The 17,228-nt window shown below is 56.9% G+C and overlaps 1 protein-coding gene across 4 annotated transcripts in view; it reads left to right on the top strand.

Annotated features, from left to right (window-relative positions):
- Positions 1-7,953, top strand: part of EPHB2 (EPH receptor B2) — a 187,575-nt gene extending 179,622 nt beyond the window's left edge. For all 4 annotated transcript variants that reach the window (XM_058304149.1, XM_058304147.1, XM_058304148.2 and 1 more), the window contains exons 12-16: positions 261-476; positions 2,615-2,764; positions 3,915-4,108; positions 5,444-5,599; positions 6,110-7,953. In XM_058304149.1, the coding sequence (XP_058160132.1) occupies positions 261-476; positions 2,615-2,764; positions 3,915-4,108; positions 5,444-5,599; positions 6,110-6,218 (825 nt within the window). In that variant the 3' untranslated portion in view covers positions 6,219-7,953. The remainder of the gene's footprint in view (positions 1-260; positions 477-2,614; positions 2,765-3,914; positions 4,109-5,443; positions 5,600-6,109) is intronic.
- Positions 7,954-17,228: the final 9,275 nt, after the last annotated feature.

Below are 17,228 nucleotides of genomic sequence, written 5' to 3'. Positions count from 1 at the left end.
AGGGAGGCTCAGAGAGGTTAGGTCGCTTGTCCAAGGTTGCACAGCCAGGAAGGGACTAGAGTCAGACCAGCTGCTGTGCCTGCTCTGAAGCCCACGTTCTCGTCACCACCTGAAGTCAGTCCCTCACAGGCCCCTCTAAGGTCCCCAGGAATCTGACTCTTTCCCTCAGGGACCTCAGGGTCACGGTGGTTCCCGCGCAGGTATGGTCCAGAGCTCTGATTCCTGCGCTGCCAGTCACCCTGTGTTTTCTTCTCCCAAAGCAAAACGACGGGCAGTTCACGGTCATCCAGCTGGTGGGCATGCTGCGGGGCATCGCGGCCGGCATGAAGTACCTGGCCGACATGAACTACGTGCACCGCGACCTGGCCGCCCGCAACATCCTCGTCAACAGCAACCTGGTCTGCAAGGTGTCTGACTTTGGGCTCTCACGCTTTCTGGAGGATGATACCTCAGATCCCACCTACACCAGCGCCCTGGTAAGAGGGAGGGGGGCCTACTGGCTTCGGGCTGCTAGAGAGGAGGGGGTGAATAGCCATCTCCCTGCAATACCTTTTTTTCTTTTTTTTTAAATAAAATTGTATTCAAGTGTATCATTCATACATGAATATACATAAACAATAAGTGTATAGTAAAAGTTGTGAACGTAGAAAACAAATATGCATCTCATCCTACAGGGCTCCTGTACATCACCCACCACCAACACCTTGCACTGAAACCTTTATCACAAACTGTGAAAGAGCATCATCCTGTACCAGCACTCTACATTTGCTATAGTTCACAGGAGAATGTGCTCGAATTTCTTGTTGACCACAGTCCATGCTCCACCACTGGATTCCCTGTGTTATACATGCCCCTGCCTTGTACCATCCATTCGAAGTGTAGACTCAGTAGCTCTCATTTTTGTCACAAATATCAGTAATTAACATTTTCATTACTCTGGAAGGAAAATCCCCATATCCTTTGTCCCTTAGAATTGATATATTATCTTCTTTGCCATTGCTGCAAAAATATTACAATATTACTGTTAACTATCGTGTATAAGTTACATCAGTTGTAATTTTCCTATGTATCAACACATGCTCAACACTTTGTAAAAGACTAACATTTTCATATTTAAACTATGAACCACAATCCTCATCCACCACTGAAATCACTGTTATACATTCCATAAATTATTCTCTAGCTTCCTTTCAGTTGACACTTATTTCCACAGACTACCCCTTAAAGCCACAATCATATTTATAAATCAGCAGTGGTAGTTATACTCACTAGAATGTGTTACCATCAACGCTAGTCATTTCTACACCTTTCCAATAAACCTTATTAAAAATTCTACTTGCGTTAAGCATCAGCTTCCATTCTCAACCCACATCCTATCTCCTAGTAAGCTGTAATCTGGAGTTTACCTCCATGAGTTTACTCATTGTATTTATTTAGTTCATAATAGTGAGACCATACAATATTTATCTTTTTGTGACTGGCTTATTTCACTCAACCTAATGTCCTCAAGGTTCAGTGTTGCCATATGCATCCCTATTTCATTTCTTTTTCAGCTGAATAGAATTGCATTGTTTGTATATATCACATTTTGTTATCCATTCATCAGTTGATGGACACTTGGGCTGGTTCCATATTTTAGCAATTGTGAATATGCTGCTATGAACATCAGCATGCAAATGTCAGTTCATGTCCCTGCTTTCAGTTCTCCTGAATATATTCCTAGTAAGGGGGTTGCCAGATCATGCGGCAGTTCTAGATTCAGCTTCTTGAGGTACTCCCTGCAAAACATTTTCACTGATGCCTGCTCATGCCAGGCTGGGTCCCGAGCACCCGGAAAGAACTACGCCGTGGTTCCTGCGCTCTTGGAGTGCACAGGCCAGTGGGGGCACAGATGTGCAACGTCATATGGAGTGAATGTGCTCCGAGCCAGGAAACCCAGCCTTGGGAGGCACTGGAGGCCTTCCCAGAGGAAGGGAGCTGAGCACGGATGGGCCAGTAAAAGCTGGTCAGATGACATGGGAGAGGAAAGGGCAGCCGGGCAGAGGGAGCAGCAGGAGAACGTGGCAAGCTCACGTGACCGGAAAGACTGCCAGGGGGAAAGGCCGTGAGCAGTAGTCCTGGAGAGGCAGGCAGGGGCCAGACATCAGAGGCCCTTGAATACCCAAGGTCAAGACTTTCTCAGAAATCATGATTGGCTGAAGGGTTTTAAACAGAAAAGAACAGGACACAGTCCCGACCCTCAAAGAGCTCGGAGACTGGTGCAGGAGCCTGGCAAGAAGGCCAGTAATTTGAGCCGCGTTCTGTGTGATCAGTGCCTTGATGGAGAGACTTAGGGCACAGCTCTACAGCTTCAGGAATGTGATCACCTCTTTGGAGTTAAGGAAAGGAGGAGGAGGAGGTTTCCAGGTGGCAAAGCAGGAAAGGGCCCTCCGTGCAGAGGGAACGGCATGTGCAAACACCCAGAGGTCTAAAGCAGCCTGGGGAGTTTGGAGAACCATCAGGTGCTTTGTGTGATCCATGCAGCACAGGACACATGGGGTAGGTCGGGAGTTCTGAGCAGAGGCCAGGCAGGTCAGCCTATCGCCCATCAGCCCTCCCCATTCCCATTCCCCAGGGTGGGAAGATCCCCATCCGCTGGACAGCCCCGGAAGCCATTCAGTACCGGAAGTTCACCTCCGCCAGCGACGTGTGGAGCTACGGGATCGTCATGTGGGAGGTGATGTCCTACGGGGAGCGGCCCTACTGGGACATGACCAACCAGGACGTAAGTCTCCCAGGGAGCGAGCAGAGCAGTTGAGGCCAACCGGATGGGGGAGAGGAAGCTCGGGAATTCCTGGCCTTGTGCCAATCACCCGGAGAGCGGGCGAAGGCCTCTGCGATCCCAGGCCTGGCAACTGGGGCATCCCCCATACCGACGCTGCTGGGTTGAAATATCTGCCCGGGACCCTGGAGTCTCCAGGACATAGGGAGTTGGGAAGGCTCACCACAAATCAGCAAATCTTCAGGGTGCATGCACCTGTGGCCACCCCTGAATGAGATCCTGTCTGCCCTCCAGGTGTGAACCACCTAGCTGGGGTCCAAGACATACACAAGAAGCAAGAGGTAGATAGAGGAACTTTCATGATTACACACTAACTTGCAAAAGGCAGGCGCCAAGCCCTGTAAGCGTTGAGGTGGGGCAGTGTGGCCTTACCTGCACTGAGGGGTCACGTGGGGAGCAGTGGAGAGGACAGCTGGTCGGAAAGGGTGGCGAGGATCGATCACGGTGAGGTTCAACCCAAGGAGTTTTTATTTGAAACAATGCAGACTAGGGAGACCTAGAAGCATCTTGAGCAGGGAGGGTGGCACAACAGCACTGGAGACAGTGACTCTGCCAGGGTGGCAGGACAGATTGGAGAGAGGTGTTGGAGCTCCTTTCCCTGACACATGGGCTCGGTGGGGGGAGGGAAGTGGTGGAAAGGGGGCCAGCCAGACACCATGCTTTGACTGGCACCTGCCAGGGGAGGTATCTCTTACCTGGAGCTGTAAGTGGCCCTGAAATCCAGCGCGTGTGGCAATGCCAGGGCCAGGGGTGGGCTTAGAGACGGGAGGAAGGGAGGACCAGGGGAGCAGCAAGCAGGAAGGTCAGCCCGGAAGCCAAGGCTCTCTCAGGTCACCGGACTCTGCCACTGAGGTCGTGGGCGAGGGAGGAACGGGGAGGAGGCGGAGAGCAGCCAAATCAGACTGAGGCTCTAGAGGCTGGGAACCCAGCTGAGGCCCACCTCTCTGGCTGCCTCCTGCAAGTGGAGGTGGTTGCCATTGGTGATCACAAAGGTATAACCTACAATGCAGTGGGGGTGAGATGGGCCAGGCCAGAGGGCAGATGCCCTGGCCCGGCCCAGACCCGCCCCGCCCTGCCCCTGTGTTGTCCTCAGGTGATCAATGCCATCGAGCAGGACTACCGGCTGCCACCACCCATGGACTGCCCGAGCGCCCTGCACCAGCTCATGCTGGACTGCTGGCAGAAGGACCGCAACCACCGGCCCAAGTTCGGCCAGATCGTCAACACGCTAGATAAGATGATACGCAACCCCAACAGCCTCAAAGCCATGGCACCCCTCTCCTCTGGGTACGGCCCGCCCCTCTCCCCCAGCTCCGATCTAGCCCCGCCCCCTGGGTCTGGCCCTGCCCCAGCCTCGCCCATTTCCTCCCCATCCGGCTCTGCTCTCCCCCCCCAGGATGGCCCCGCCCCTGCCCGGGTCTGAGGCTGGCGTCCTGCCCCTTCCTCCAGGGCTCTGCTCTGTCCCCGCTGCGCCTACCGGGCACCCACCCTGCCTGGGGGGTGCAGGACACAGACTGTCCAGAGGAGGGAAAGGACACGCACTCTGTGGGTGGTAGGGGATGCACGTGGGACACATAGAGTGGGGTGGCAGGGGCGTCAGGGAGAAGCTGAGACCTGAGCCAAGCCTTGAAGGAAGAGTGAAGGAAGTCCAGGGGGAGAGGGGACGGGTGCAGAGGGGACAGGTGGGAAGGGAGCCTGGGAGAGGGGAGGCAGGCGGAGGAGCAGGGGCCTGGTGCTCAGGGCCTCGCCCCTGCGCTGAGAACCCAGCCTTCCTAAGGAGGCCACCCAGGACTTTTGAAAGCATGGAAGGAAAATGACCCAAGGACCCAGAATCTTAGCTGGCTAGTAGACTGGCTCTGGCTCAGATGCCTCACCCCGCTGGTCCCAGGGTGCGCTCCAACAGGCCTGCAGCTCACAGGTCTTGCTCTTTGGGCCCCACAGCTCCACGGGGTTTCTGAGGGCTGGCTGTGGCCAGAGACTCTTTGGGTCAAAATCCTTTCATCCGCCAAGCCATCCTCACGCTTGTCTCTACCGCCACGCCTCAGCGCCACCCTGCCCAGTCACCCGAGTCTCCAGGGAAAATGACCCCGAGCTTACAGCCTGACAGGGGTGTCTCGCTCCTTGTCAGCTGGAAAGCCATTCCCCTGAGCAGCACCAGCCTTATCTGGACTTTGGAGGTGCAGTGGGCAAGGTCAGCCTCCTGGAGCACAAACCAAGGAGGGGAGGGGTGGAGAGGGCCCTGAGGAAGAAACAGGGGCCGGTGGGCATGGGTAACCCAGCGGAAATCTCTCCCCCTGCAGTGAGCCTGGGGAGCACCTGCCTGCCCGCCTCGCCCCTTCAGCAATCCCTGCAGAGCTCCCCTAGCCATCGCAGGTGGCCCCACTTCCTGCACACACGCTCTCACCTGCCCACTCTCGTGCGTGTGCACTGTCACTCAGGTTCATTCTTATGCCCGCACTCCCAGCAATACACACAGGCACGCACATTCACCTGTGTGCGTGCCGGCGGGGGCGCCCAAGCGCTCATTCCCACCCAGCCCGCAGGCACCTCCGCGGACACACTGACCGTCACGTGCCCTGCAGTTGTACCCTGACCGTCTCCGTCACCCACCCCCGCCCGCAGAGTCAACCTGCCGCTGCTGGACCGCACTGTCCCCGACTACAGCAGCTTTAACACTGTGGACGAGTGGCTGGAGGCCATCAAGATGGGGCAGTACAAGGAGAGCTTCGCCAGCGCCGGCTTCACCTCCTTCGACATCGTGTCGCAGATGATGATGGAGTAAGTGCCCAGAGCCCTTTTCCCGCCCCACCAACCAGCTGCGGGTCCCTGGAGGGTGAGGAAGAGCCAGCAGCCCACCCGGGAGAGCCCAGGGGCGGAGATGGCCAGCTCTGGAGTCACACCCAGGACTGCTGCCACCACCCAGCTGTGTGCCTGGGACGAGCCCCAGCACCTCCCTCACCTCGGTCTTCTCCTCAGTGCCCTGGGGTACCCTTCTGATGAGTACCCTTCTCATCAGTAGGGAGAGTAAAGGAGAGGCAAAGTAAGTGGCTACTTAGCAAATGCTCCGCTTCCCAGCGGCAGAGGAGGCAGGTGGCCCTGGGCAACTGGACTCCCACCCAAGTGCTCCCCAGTCGCTCGCTCCAGCTTTGGACCCTCAGCCGCTTCCCCATTCCCAGCACCCCCTACCGGGCTCTCCAGCACCCCTGGGGAGGCCCAGGCAGCTCTCTGCTAGGCATAGAGCCTCCTCCATCTGCACACTTCCCTAACACACAAACTTCTCTCCCAAAGGGACATTCTCCGGGTTGGGGTCACCTTGGCTGGCCACCAGAAAAAAATCCTGAACAGTATCCAGGTGATGCGGGCACAGATGAACCAGATTCAGTCCGTGGAGGTTTGACGCTCAACTGCCTCGGCTCACCTCCTCCTCCAGGTCCCGCCCACCCACGGTCCCCCTGGTTCTCCGGCCACCACAGGGTCAGCCACCTGCCGGGAGGCCAGGGGCAGCCGGGAGAACCAAGCAGCGCGCCAGCCACGAGACGCCACCAAGAACACCTGCAGCTCAAACGACAGAAAATGAGGGCATGGGGGGAAGAAAGGAAATAGATCTTGGTAGGGGGCGGGCAATACAAGGCATATTTCTAAAAGAGGATTTTCACAAGGAAAGCAACGACTGTTCTTGAAATCAAAAGGGCTTCGGAGATCCGTGTGATTTGTCTGATTGGAGACCAAAAGCAGTTTCTCTCCAACTTCCCCCAGGAAGGTGAGCTGCCGGAGACAGCAACCCTTTCAGGAAAGCAAATGTGAAGGGGAGAGAGAAGGGTCACCCTTCTCCCCTCTCGCTGGGCTGCTTTTCCAGGCCTCACGCAACAGCCAAGCGCCAGGCGGATGGGGCCAGTGGACCAGAAGCCACCGGGGGCCACTCTGGAAGTTCCCTTCCCACTGCCACTGGGCAAACAGGCATTTTTCTGACTTTGGAGGATATTTTAGGAACACCTATGAAAGAGGCCATTTGTCCTGCCAGCCCAAGGGACTCAAAAGGGACTTTTGTCCTCCTGGGGTAAGGAGGACATGGGGACGCCAGAGAGGTCAGCCGGTGAGGATGGGTGCCCGCCAGGTCCGCTGAGCGGTGGCTCCACGAACGTTTCACATGACAGCCCCAGGGGGCCCCGGCTCCTGCCAGCCCCCGCTGAGGGCAGAGGCTGCAGAGACTGCCATCAGCTACGACTGCCACTGAGAAGGATTGATCCTGTGTCTGGGTTTGTTTACAGCGAATCGTGAACTCGGGCGTATTTTGGTTGGGGGGTGGCTTTGGTTTGGGTTTGGGGGGTTTGTTGGTTGTTTTTTTTATGACAATGAAGTGACACTTTGACATTTCCTACCTTTTGAGGACTTCATCCTTCTCCAGGAAGAAGGTGCTTTCTGCTAACTGACTTAGGCAATACACCAAGGGCGAGATTTTATATGCACATTTCTGGGTTTTTTATATGGTTTTCATTGACACCCTTCCCTTCCCCCCCCCCCCCCCCCCCCCCGCCCCCTGCATTAGAGCTCCCACCTGCTGCCAGGCTCCCCAAGGCCAACTGCAACGGGGCCGTCCGGGCCATTCAGAGCCCGAGTGAGATGTGGGCAGGGGTCAAGGTGGGGCATCATGCCCTGGGCCTGTTTTTTGAAAGCAGCAGGTTGGAAGGGAAGTGGGCTCTGAGGCCACAGCCCCAGAAGTCCTTGCCTGGTTGCCCACTCTCCTCCCACCCTGATCTGTCCAGTACCTCCCAGGCAAACAGGCCCTCGATGGCCAGCACCCAGTTTCGCCTCTGGGAGCCTGCACCCGGCTGCCTCGGAGATGGGCCCCAGATCATTCACTGTGATAGCCCAGCCCTCGGAGGGCTGCCTTCAGAGACGTGAGCACCCCAGAGGTGGGCAGGCCTCTTCCTTCCCTCCCCTGGGGAGGAAGTGTGCCATTTCTCTCCCACCTCCTTCCCTCCACCAGCCCTTTGCCCAGGCCTGAAGGTCTTGGCCATGGAGAAACCATCAGCCGAGGGGTCTGCCAAGACTCCCCCCTGTGAGTAAATGCAGGCGCCTGAGCAGAACAGTCCATTAGTGAATTGAATGGAAATAAATGCTTTAGTTATAAAGCGTCCCCTGTCCTCTGTAAATTCAAGAGACCCTCAGTTCCTTGAAACATGCCAAGCAACCCATAATGCATTTCCAAGGGACCCTTCCTCCTTCAGGGTTCTAGAAGGCCCGGGAGCCTCTAATCCTAAAAGGGAAGCTGAGAAAACACGGAGAACAAGGCTGCTTGGGGCCTCTCGGCTCTAGCTTGTCCAAAGCTCAGGCAACGTAAGAAACAAGTTGGATGTGGCTCAGAACTTGGGGTTCAGTGCTCTCAGAAACAGAGTGAGCCACCCCAGGATGCTTCAGGAGTTAAGAGTTGATGGGTGATCTCAGCACTGGCATCGGTGAGGCAGAATGGGGGGGGTCCAGAATTCCCATGGACCCCCAGTAAGAGCCACAGGTATGAGCGCCTTGTCCGGGCCCATTCATTTTCTCAGTGTGGCGGGCCTACGCTAAAATCAGAATGCTTTGTGTGGAAGGAAGAGGGCGGGAGGTGGACGTGCTGTGGGTTCAAGTCTGACTAGGGAGGAGGGGGATAGACTCGAAGGAGAAAGGGGAGCCAGGGACCCTTCCCCTTGTCCACTGGCTTTCTTTGAGGAGACTGACCAGTGGGAGAGATTCAGCCCGCAGCAGCCAGTCGAGAGCCCTCGGTTAGCACCAGCATCCAGCATGGACCAGCACCTGTCGTCTGTCACTCACCTGTTCTCCAGAGCCCAGGCTGCAAAGGGAAGGAAGGGATTAGGGGGAGCAGGGGCCCCCCAGGCAGAACAGCAGAGGGAGCTGCAGGGAAGCACTGGCAGGCTTCCCACAAACTGGCCAGCAGCGCCCCAGCCGGCCGGCCCCTTGTGCCCGAAGATGCCCAGCACGAGTGGCAGCTGTCCCGGCACACAAGCTCACCTTCTGGAGGGAGCTGCCCTGATGCTCTTTAACTCTGGGACCCCACGAGGGGCTGGCAGTCGATGCTTCCTGTCAGATGGCTTCCCGTCCTAAGCTGCTAGGCGGGTGTCCGCTAGCCAGCACGCAGGCCCGTCACCCTCCAGGGCCTGAGGGCCTCCTTGGTCCTGGGCCCTCACCTGCCCGCTCCCCAGATTGAGGGTGCTACCCAGACCGTCTGTGTCTTCACTTCAGAGTAACAGACAGAGTCACTGCGGCCATCCTGGACGTGCAGGTGGCTGCTTACGTCTCCCCACGGCTGGGGCCGTTGCCCCCACTGCCTCTCGCTTCTCAGCGGGAAGTGGCAGGCTGTGCTGCCAAACACTTCCACTTACGCTGCCCACTCACCCGGGCCACATGGCCCTGGAGCCGCTCGCTGCCAGGCTACTAATCCTCTCCTGGCTCAGCCCCCACGAGTGCCAGCCCCCACCTGGCCAGCCGTGTAGGGCGCGTTTCCGGCTGCTCTGCACACAGTTGGTGCTTGAGGAGAGAAAGCTCCCGATAAACACAGACCAGGGCACCAGGGCAGTGGAGACCAGCTGCTCTGGGAGGGTGTGACAGGCAGGCAGAGCTGCAGAGAGCCAGACTGGGTAAGGGGGCGCCATGCCTTCTACCTCCATTCCCGCTGCCCCAAAGTTCCCCCCCAAGTGGGTCGCTGGTGATGATCAGCAGGCCTCTTCCTAGAACAGAGATGGCCAAAAGGCCCCAGAGTTGGAGCTAAGGTGGCAGGGGCAGTGGGGGACATGTCAGGGGCAGTGCCTCTTTACTAACTGGCCTCTTTCTTGCTCGGATGGCATCTGCTGAACTTTCCCCATCATTTCCAGTTGGTCCCCACCCTACCGCAGTCTCAGGGCGCTCTCTGCCGCCCCCTTGTGGGAAGTCACCAGCCTTGCGCTCCTCTCCATTTAGGGGCCCCTCCCCAGCTCTTCCATCTGCCTGGCTGAAGCACATGGAGGACTCAGGCCCCAGACTGGCTCCAGTACTGGGGACCCCAGGCACCCCCGGCTCTCTCCTGGGCCCCTCTAGACCAAAGGCTGAAATTCTCTTGCCAGGGACAATGATGTCAACGCACCTGATGGGCAGGCAGCAGTGCGATGCTAGGGAGGGTGCATCCTGACACCAGGCTGGCAGCCCTGCTCCGGCCATGAACTTGAAGTGTGGGTCTTGCGGAGTTACTTGCCCTCCTTGAGCCTCAGTTCCCCATCTGAAAATGAAAGGATTGGACTGGGTGAAGTCAGGGTGTGAAAAACATTTCACACATCACAGTCCTATGAGAAGGGACTTCTTCTCCCATTCAAGGGGAGAAACTGAGGCTCAGAGAGGGGAAGTAGCTTGCTCAAGACTACACAGCCAGGATGGGGCAGAGTGGGGTCTTGAGCCTTGGTTTCTCTGCTTCCACTACCCATTCCACCACACTCAGTTGGAGGAGATAAAGCACTTGATGCCTGCTGCTGGCTGGTGAGAGAAAGGAAAGCTCAAATGGGCTGGGCCTCAGGGAGGAGGCTGTCCTGAAAATGAAAGAAGTCAAGAGAAGGGTCATTCCAAGTGAAAGATGCAGTGCAGCCAAAGATGCAAAGGCCAGGATGGTCTGAGATGTGTCTGGAGGAGCCAGAGGAGCAGCAGGAGAGAAGGGGACGTTGAGCCAGTTTAGACTATGAAGCACCATCCAGCCACAGCACGTTCTTGAGCCGAAGAGTGGCAGGGTGAGCCCTGGGTTCTAGGAAGTGGAGTCAGCTCAGCCATCAAAGGGGAGCAGGATGCCCTGCAGCTACCCACTTCCCCTGAGAGAAGACCTAATTTATTCTGGGAAAATCCAGGCCCTGCTGCTTCATTTTCTGTCTTCACTCACTGATGCAGATAATCCAAAGAGTCATTTCAGTTGCTTTGAACAGCGGGGTTGGATTCTGTGCTATCTGACACCTCTTCTCAATTCAGCTGTGTTCAACCGATGCCCACCCCCTCTCCTCCAGCCCTGAGAGTTGGCAGGGGGCAGGCGGGCAGCACGCCGTGAGCCCCCAGGGAGCCGCCCACCGCTCATGACCAGAAGCCGAGGAGTCGTGGGTGGAGGGTAGCGGGCACGGGAAGGCAGACAGGCGAACGTGAGCCCCCAGGAAGCCGCTCATGACCAGAAGCCGAGGAGTCGTGGGTGGAGGGTAGCGGGCACGGGAAGGCAGACAGGCGAACGTGACGGAGCCCGGAGCAGCACAGGACTGAGTGCTGGGGAGCGTGGGGGCTGGGGGTGGCAGCGGTGGGCATGAAAACCCGCTCAGGAAGCCCGTCTCTGCCCCGGGCGCCCTGGCCCTGGAGAGGTTGCCCGGAAGTGTCACAATGGTTATCCCGGGGAAATCTGGAGGGCACTTTAGGGGGGCCACGCTATGCTTGTGACGGTACACACGCACGAGCACATGCCACCAGCCGGCCTCTCACAAAATGGCACCTGCCATAGAGCCCAGGTTGGAGAACGGCCCGGAAGCTGGCCCACTTGTCCTTCGGGGAAACCGAGGTCCGAGCGTTGGTCCCAGGAAGGGTCTTGGCCTTTGTTATATAATTGACTGGGCGCCACCTACTCCCACCTCGGAGGAGAGAGGGCCCAGGGCGTTCCCCATCGGGGTGGGCTCTGGAGGCTGGAGCCAGAGCCTGCAGTGTTAGCTGAGCACACCGTACCCCGGGTGCCGGGAGCTGAGGACCTTACCGGTATTATCATCCCACCGTACAGGTGAGGACCCTGAGCTTATTCCCCGAGGATTCCAGCCACGTCACCTGCCTGCTGCCGTGCACCTGCCCCACCACCTGCCCTTGTCTGCCTCAGCGTCTCCAGGGCTCCCTGCAGATTTCCAGCCTCCACCCCCAAACTCCTAAATTAGAATCCTGGGGGTCAGGCCCGGAGCCTCCGTGTTTAACAAGCTCCTCCAGGCTCCAAAATCCTCGCCTCACTTCCCCGGTGACAAGCTGAGCCCTGGTGGCTGCGGAAAGAGAGGGTCTGACCTAGACAGGGATTGGAAAGAGCAGGACATCCCCGATAAAATGCCCAAGCTCAGACACGGCTGAGGATCCGTGACGTGGAGGGAGGGTCTCGGGCATGTGTCCAGGCTCCGCTGAGCTTTCAGGTGAGTCAGAAAGACCCCCAGTCCCAGCCTCGGTCTGAGGCTAGCTTCACAGCTGGAAGACTGCCTCAGGAAAACTGATACAGCCCGAAGGAACAGGAACTCAGTGCTGTAGAGGGGCCAGCAGCCAGCCACGGCCACCCTAAGGAGACCCGGCAGACCACAAGGCTGAGGTCCAGGCCCGCTCACTCACACCTGACCAGGTGGGCACAGGCAGGGCGGGGCTTCCAGCGGGACCTGGAACTCCAGGTGCCTCCCCCAGCCCCTGCTGCCCAGGCTAAGATACAGCTTTCACCAGCCCAGATCCTACTTGGGGGCGGAGGGGTGCTGACAGCCCCTGTTAGAGGACAGCTCTAGCTGTCTGCAGGGGAGTGGGAGCAGAAGATCAGGAAACATCTGGAAGGAGGTGAGAGCCAGGGCCACAGGAACTCCAGGGCCACAGGCTCCTGCTGAGGCTGTAAGAGGCAAGGACTCTAAAAGTCCATGGGCAGAAGATTCCAAGATTCTAAGGCTGCAAATGGCCACAATTCTAAGATTCCCATGGCAGGGGTACGTGTTTTTAAGATTCCATCACTATATGATTGTATGCTGCTCCTTTTTAAAATTTCAAGTTCCAGTGTTCGTTGCTGCCCCCAAAACCCGAGGATCCTAGCAGTGAAAAAGCACAAAGAGTGAAAAAGGGAGGGAAATGGGGAGGGAGAGTGCCAAAAAAAAATTCTAACCGCTCAATCCTTTGAATCTGAGTCAGAGATGGGACCGTGGCAAGACACCCTCCTTTTGAGTGTGGTGCTGAATTTCCTTCCCTCGTAGAGCTGATAGAATTGCCCCACGGGGCTCTCCAGGGGGCCCAGGGGCCTGGCTGCCCCAGGCTGCAGCTGGGCAAAGCCCCACACCAGCCATCGTGCCCACTGGCTAGTGGGCACCCAGCAGCTCACTCAGGAGCCAAGGAGAGACCCTGCTGGCTTAGTTTGGGGGGAGACTCATCTGGGGCACAAACCCCCTGGAGAGCAAGCTGCAGGGCCAGGGCTGTGCCTTGGGAGACCCCAGCTGGGGGAATCTTGCCAGGGCACAACTTCTTCCCGTTCAGAGCCAGTTGTAACAGTCAGCCACCACTGGGTCTTGCTGCAAACCCCAGAGCCGTGTGCCTTCCCTTTGATACCTGGGCCCTGCTTCCAGGTCACACAGTCCCTGCCCAAGTCCAAGGACCCCTTCACCCTTTCCGGTTGAGGCCACTGCCTCCAGGGGCGGGGAGCCAAGCTGAGCAGGTGCCTCTGAACCTCTCGGAGCGCAGCAATCGTCCTAGGTCCTCTCCCTTCCGTGCACAGGGACTCTGATAGGCGGGGGGCACGAAGTCGAGCCTCTGAGGCTGGCCCAGGGCACACCTGGCAGGGTCGCTCCGTCATAGCCAGCCTCTCTGGACCCCAGGGAAGAGCAATTCCTGGTTGCTCAAGCCCAGCCCCACATCTTCGCAGCTGCTATTTCTCAAATGCCCACAATGGGCTCTGCTTCATGCACGTCTGGCTTAACGAATCCTCACACAACTCTTGAGACAGGTACGATTGTCATTGCCTTCCACAGACCAGGAAACCGAAGCTCCGAGATGTGACCTCATGATGTGGTCAGGAAGTGGCCTCCGACCCCAGCACGTGCCCTCTCACTCACTATGCTATGCTGCTACCAGGGGTCCCACACAGCCTCAGGCCCCGGGGCACTCTGGGATTGGTGCCCCCCCCCCCCGCCTGCAGCTGCTGTCAGAGCCACGAGCAGTAGGGGTGAGCGTCTGGACTCCCCTCTTGAGGTGTCTGCTCCATCCCTGGCCAGGCGGGCCAGAGCTCTTCACCAGGGCACCAGGGGTTCTGATGGTTTCCACCGATCCACGGGGGTGGTCAGAGACGGGGGCTTCCTGACAATGTCGGGGGTCGGGGAGTGACGTCACTGGGGTCCCTATAGCCGTGAGTCAGCCCTGGCTCCTTCGAACCCCTACTGCTGTGACCGAGGCACTCTCTCCAGCTGTGTCCACACACAACCCTGACCCTGTTACTCCGATGACTTTGTAGGAGTATTTTTAGCAGAACATTTTTTTTTTCCCCAAAAATAAATGTGAATTGTAAAAATTGTTGCTTGGACTCATAGTATTTGTTTTTTCCCACTGAGGTCCTCCAGGGAACAAATGGGAGCTTCTAGAGTCCTGAGCAGGGTTCTGAAGCATGACCGGGAAAGTTCCGGGGCTAGGGCTGGGATTGGGGTTCGTGCTGGGGTGGGGATTTGGCCTGAGCTGGTGTGGGGGTGGAGGACGGAACTCAAGCAGTAATCCTAAGTGTTCCAAGAGCACGCATGCCTTCTTCAGAGTTTGGGCTGTCCTGGCACACAAGTCACACAACCTCTCTGGGCCTCATTTTAAAGCCTACAAAATGGGGACAATAATACCTAACATTCAGAGTTCGCATGGGAATTAAATGAGATGAAGCATGTAAAGTGCCAGGCACAAGATCTTGCGAATCAGAAGCACTCAAAAATGTTCATTCCTCTTTTGCTGGGCAGGAGGCCCTCGATGGCAGGGCCCCTGTCTTTCAGACAGTCAGTATGATGCCTGACCCACAGTAGGCTCTCAGTAACCATTTGTCAGAAAAATGTAAAAAAAAAAAAAAAATGTAAGGACATTTGGGGAGGTCCAACAGTCAAATATATTTGGTAAATGCTGGGTTAGGGAAACGGACTTGGCCCAGTGGTTAGGGCGTCCGTCTACCACATGGGAGGTCCGCGGTTCAAACCCCGGGCCTCCTTGACCCGTGTGGAGCTGGCCCATGCGCAGTGCTGATGCGCGCAAGGAGTGCCCTGCCACACAGGGGTGTCCCCGCGTAGGGGAGCCCCACGCGCAAGGAGTGTACCCTTAAGGAGAGCCGCCCAGCGCGAGGGAGGGTGCAGCCTGCCCAGGAATGGCGCCGCCCACACTTTCCGTGCTGCTGACGACAACAGAAGCGGACAAAAGAAACAAGACGCAGCAAATAGACACAGAGAACATACAACCGGGGGAGGGAGGGGAATTAAATAAAATAAATAAATTAAAAAAAAAAAAAAGAAATTAAAAAAAAAATGCTGGGTTAAACCAAGTAAATGAGAAATTGTTTACTTCAGCATAGTGCATAGCCTCAAACATGCTAAGAGTGCCGTGTCAATCTCTCAAAATGCACTATTGTTTGCAGGGTTTTGTTTGCAGGGTTTCCCATTGCGGGGAGGGTTTTGTGGGACCTGGTGTCCCTGGAAACACACTCTGAGACTTAACCAAGGCCTGGGTAGTGCTGGAACCCGTCTGATGGCTAGAGGTCGAGCTGGGCTGAAGTTGGGCCTGGGAAACGTGGTAGAGTGGAGGTCAGGGGGGAAGGAGCTCTAGGAGGCTGCCTTTGACTTGCTCCATCCATTCTTCTAGTCATTCATTCAGAAAGAACCTGCTGACTCCCTGTCACCTGCAGGGTCCTCTGCTAGACCCTGCGGGGAAGTAATGGCTTGTGCGTACGTCCAGCTCCCGACTGCTCGTCAGGCGCTTGGGCCACTTTACCGTCCACGACTGTGGCACCCACTGAGTGCCGTGCTAGGCTGCCAGTAGGAAGCTGCTGGGAATTAGCCATGTTTCTGACCTCATGGGAGTCCTCGGAGGGGAAGAGACGGGGACTCGGGTCACTACAACCCAGGCCAACTTAGGCAACGATCTAAGGCTCTGTGGCTTCTGGAAGAGCACAATTAAGCCTGCATGGGAACCCCCGGAGGTCCTGAGCAGGGTTCTGAAGCATGACTGGGGGTTTTCGAGGCAGCTAAGGCTTGATAAGGTATTCCCGACAGAGGGAACAGCAATACAAAAGCAGCAAGTTCCAGGTTGATATAATACACTTTGTAAATAACTATGTAAGCAATGTCGATGCAAACGTAAACCCCACATTACAAGTAATGAATAACCCCTTATACCAGCTTGCACACACAGGCTGGCACGGCTGGGGGCGCCTCTGAGAGGCTCACGGTACCAGGTGGGAGGAGACCTGTGCGAGCTCACAGTGAGGGTGGCTGGTCACACACCACACGCAGACACAAGGCAGTCGGGCTTACAAAATGAAGGCTTTCCTTAGATACCCTGGGCCTCTGCCCCATCCCTCAAGACAGCTTCTGCCTTTTCAGGCTGGTTTCACGGAAAAGTCTCGATCCCCTTACTAGTTCCACCTGGCCCACATGGACCTCCCCTAAGACACCCCTGCCCATTCCAGAACTCGGCAAAATCTCGCCGGCTCTGCTCCCAGCTCAGTCTTCTTTCCCCCAGCTCTCTTACCAAACCTGCACCTGCTCCTCTCAACCCTCTCAGTCTTCTTTCCCACCCACTGGACACCTGAGACCTTTCCTTTGCCCCTCCTGGTTCTGTGTGAGCAACCTCAGGCCCAGGTGTGTCACAGGCACAGGGGCGTTGTCTCTGCTGTAAAAGATGTCACCAAGGAGAAAGAGAGAAGCAGGGAGGGGAGAGACCTGGCAGGGTCGCCCGCCATCTTGCTTCGGCATGTGGCAGCTGACCAATACAGACCATAAAGCAAACCTTAACTGATTTTAGAAGAAATGGAATCATACAGACTGTGTCCTCCAACCACAATGGAATGAAAAAAGAAATCAAGCCTGATCAAGATGATATAGTGGACTTCCGGCAAGATGGTGGCTGAGTGAGCTTGCCTTGCCGTCTCTCCTGGGAAGAGGCAGCTGGGCACCGCTGGAGGTTCTCCGGGACCAGGCTTTTTCAGGATTTTTTCAGGGCAGGAAGTGTCTGGACATCGATTTGGTGGGAAGGTAACGGAAAGGACTGGTCTATAAGATATAATTTGGGACTTTTCAGGAAGGGGAGGCAAGATGGCGGCTGAGTGAACTTCCCGGTTACTAGCTCCTGGGGGGAATCGGCTGGGAGGCGTCGGAGACTCTTTGGGACCGGCTGTTTCGGGATTTTTCCTGGTCCGGAGGTGTCTGGACATCGATTTGGAAGGAAGGTAACAGAGAGGATCCATCTGTGAAATATACACGGAGATCCCAGCTACGTGTGGAGGACTCCCTCCTTGGGTAGGCGGAGCCGAGGCAGCTAGCACCGCGCGGAGCCCCGGCGGGCGGCAGCCAGGGTAGCCTAGCTGGGCCGAGGTGGGCAGCGGGCGGGGGATACAAGCCACGCCGCGGCGGGCAGCGGGCGGGAGAGCCGAGCCGCGCTGTGCCGCGGCGGGCGGCGGGCGAAGGAGCCGAGC

The sequence above is a fragment of the Dasypus novemcinctus genome, chromosome 9 (assembly GCF_030445035.2).
Source record: "Dasypus novemcinctus isolate mDasNov1 chromosome 9, mDasNov1.1.hap2, whole genome shotgun sequence".
Classification (NCBI taxonomy): Eukaryota; Metazoa; Chordata; class Mammalia; order Cingulata; family Dasypodidae; genus Dasypus; species Dasypus novemcinctus.
The sequence above is the reverse complement of the archived record's forward strand: the minus strand, read 5'-3'. Positions and strand labels throughout refer to the sequence as shown.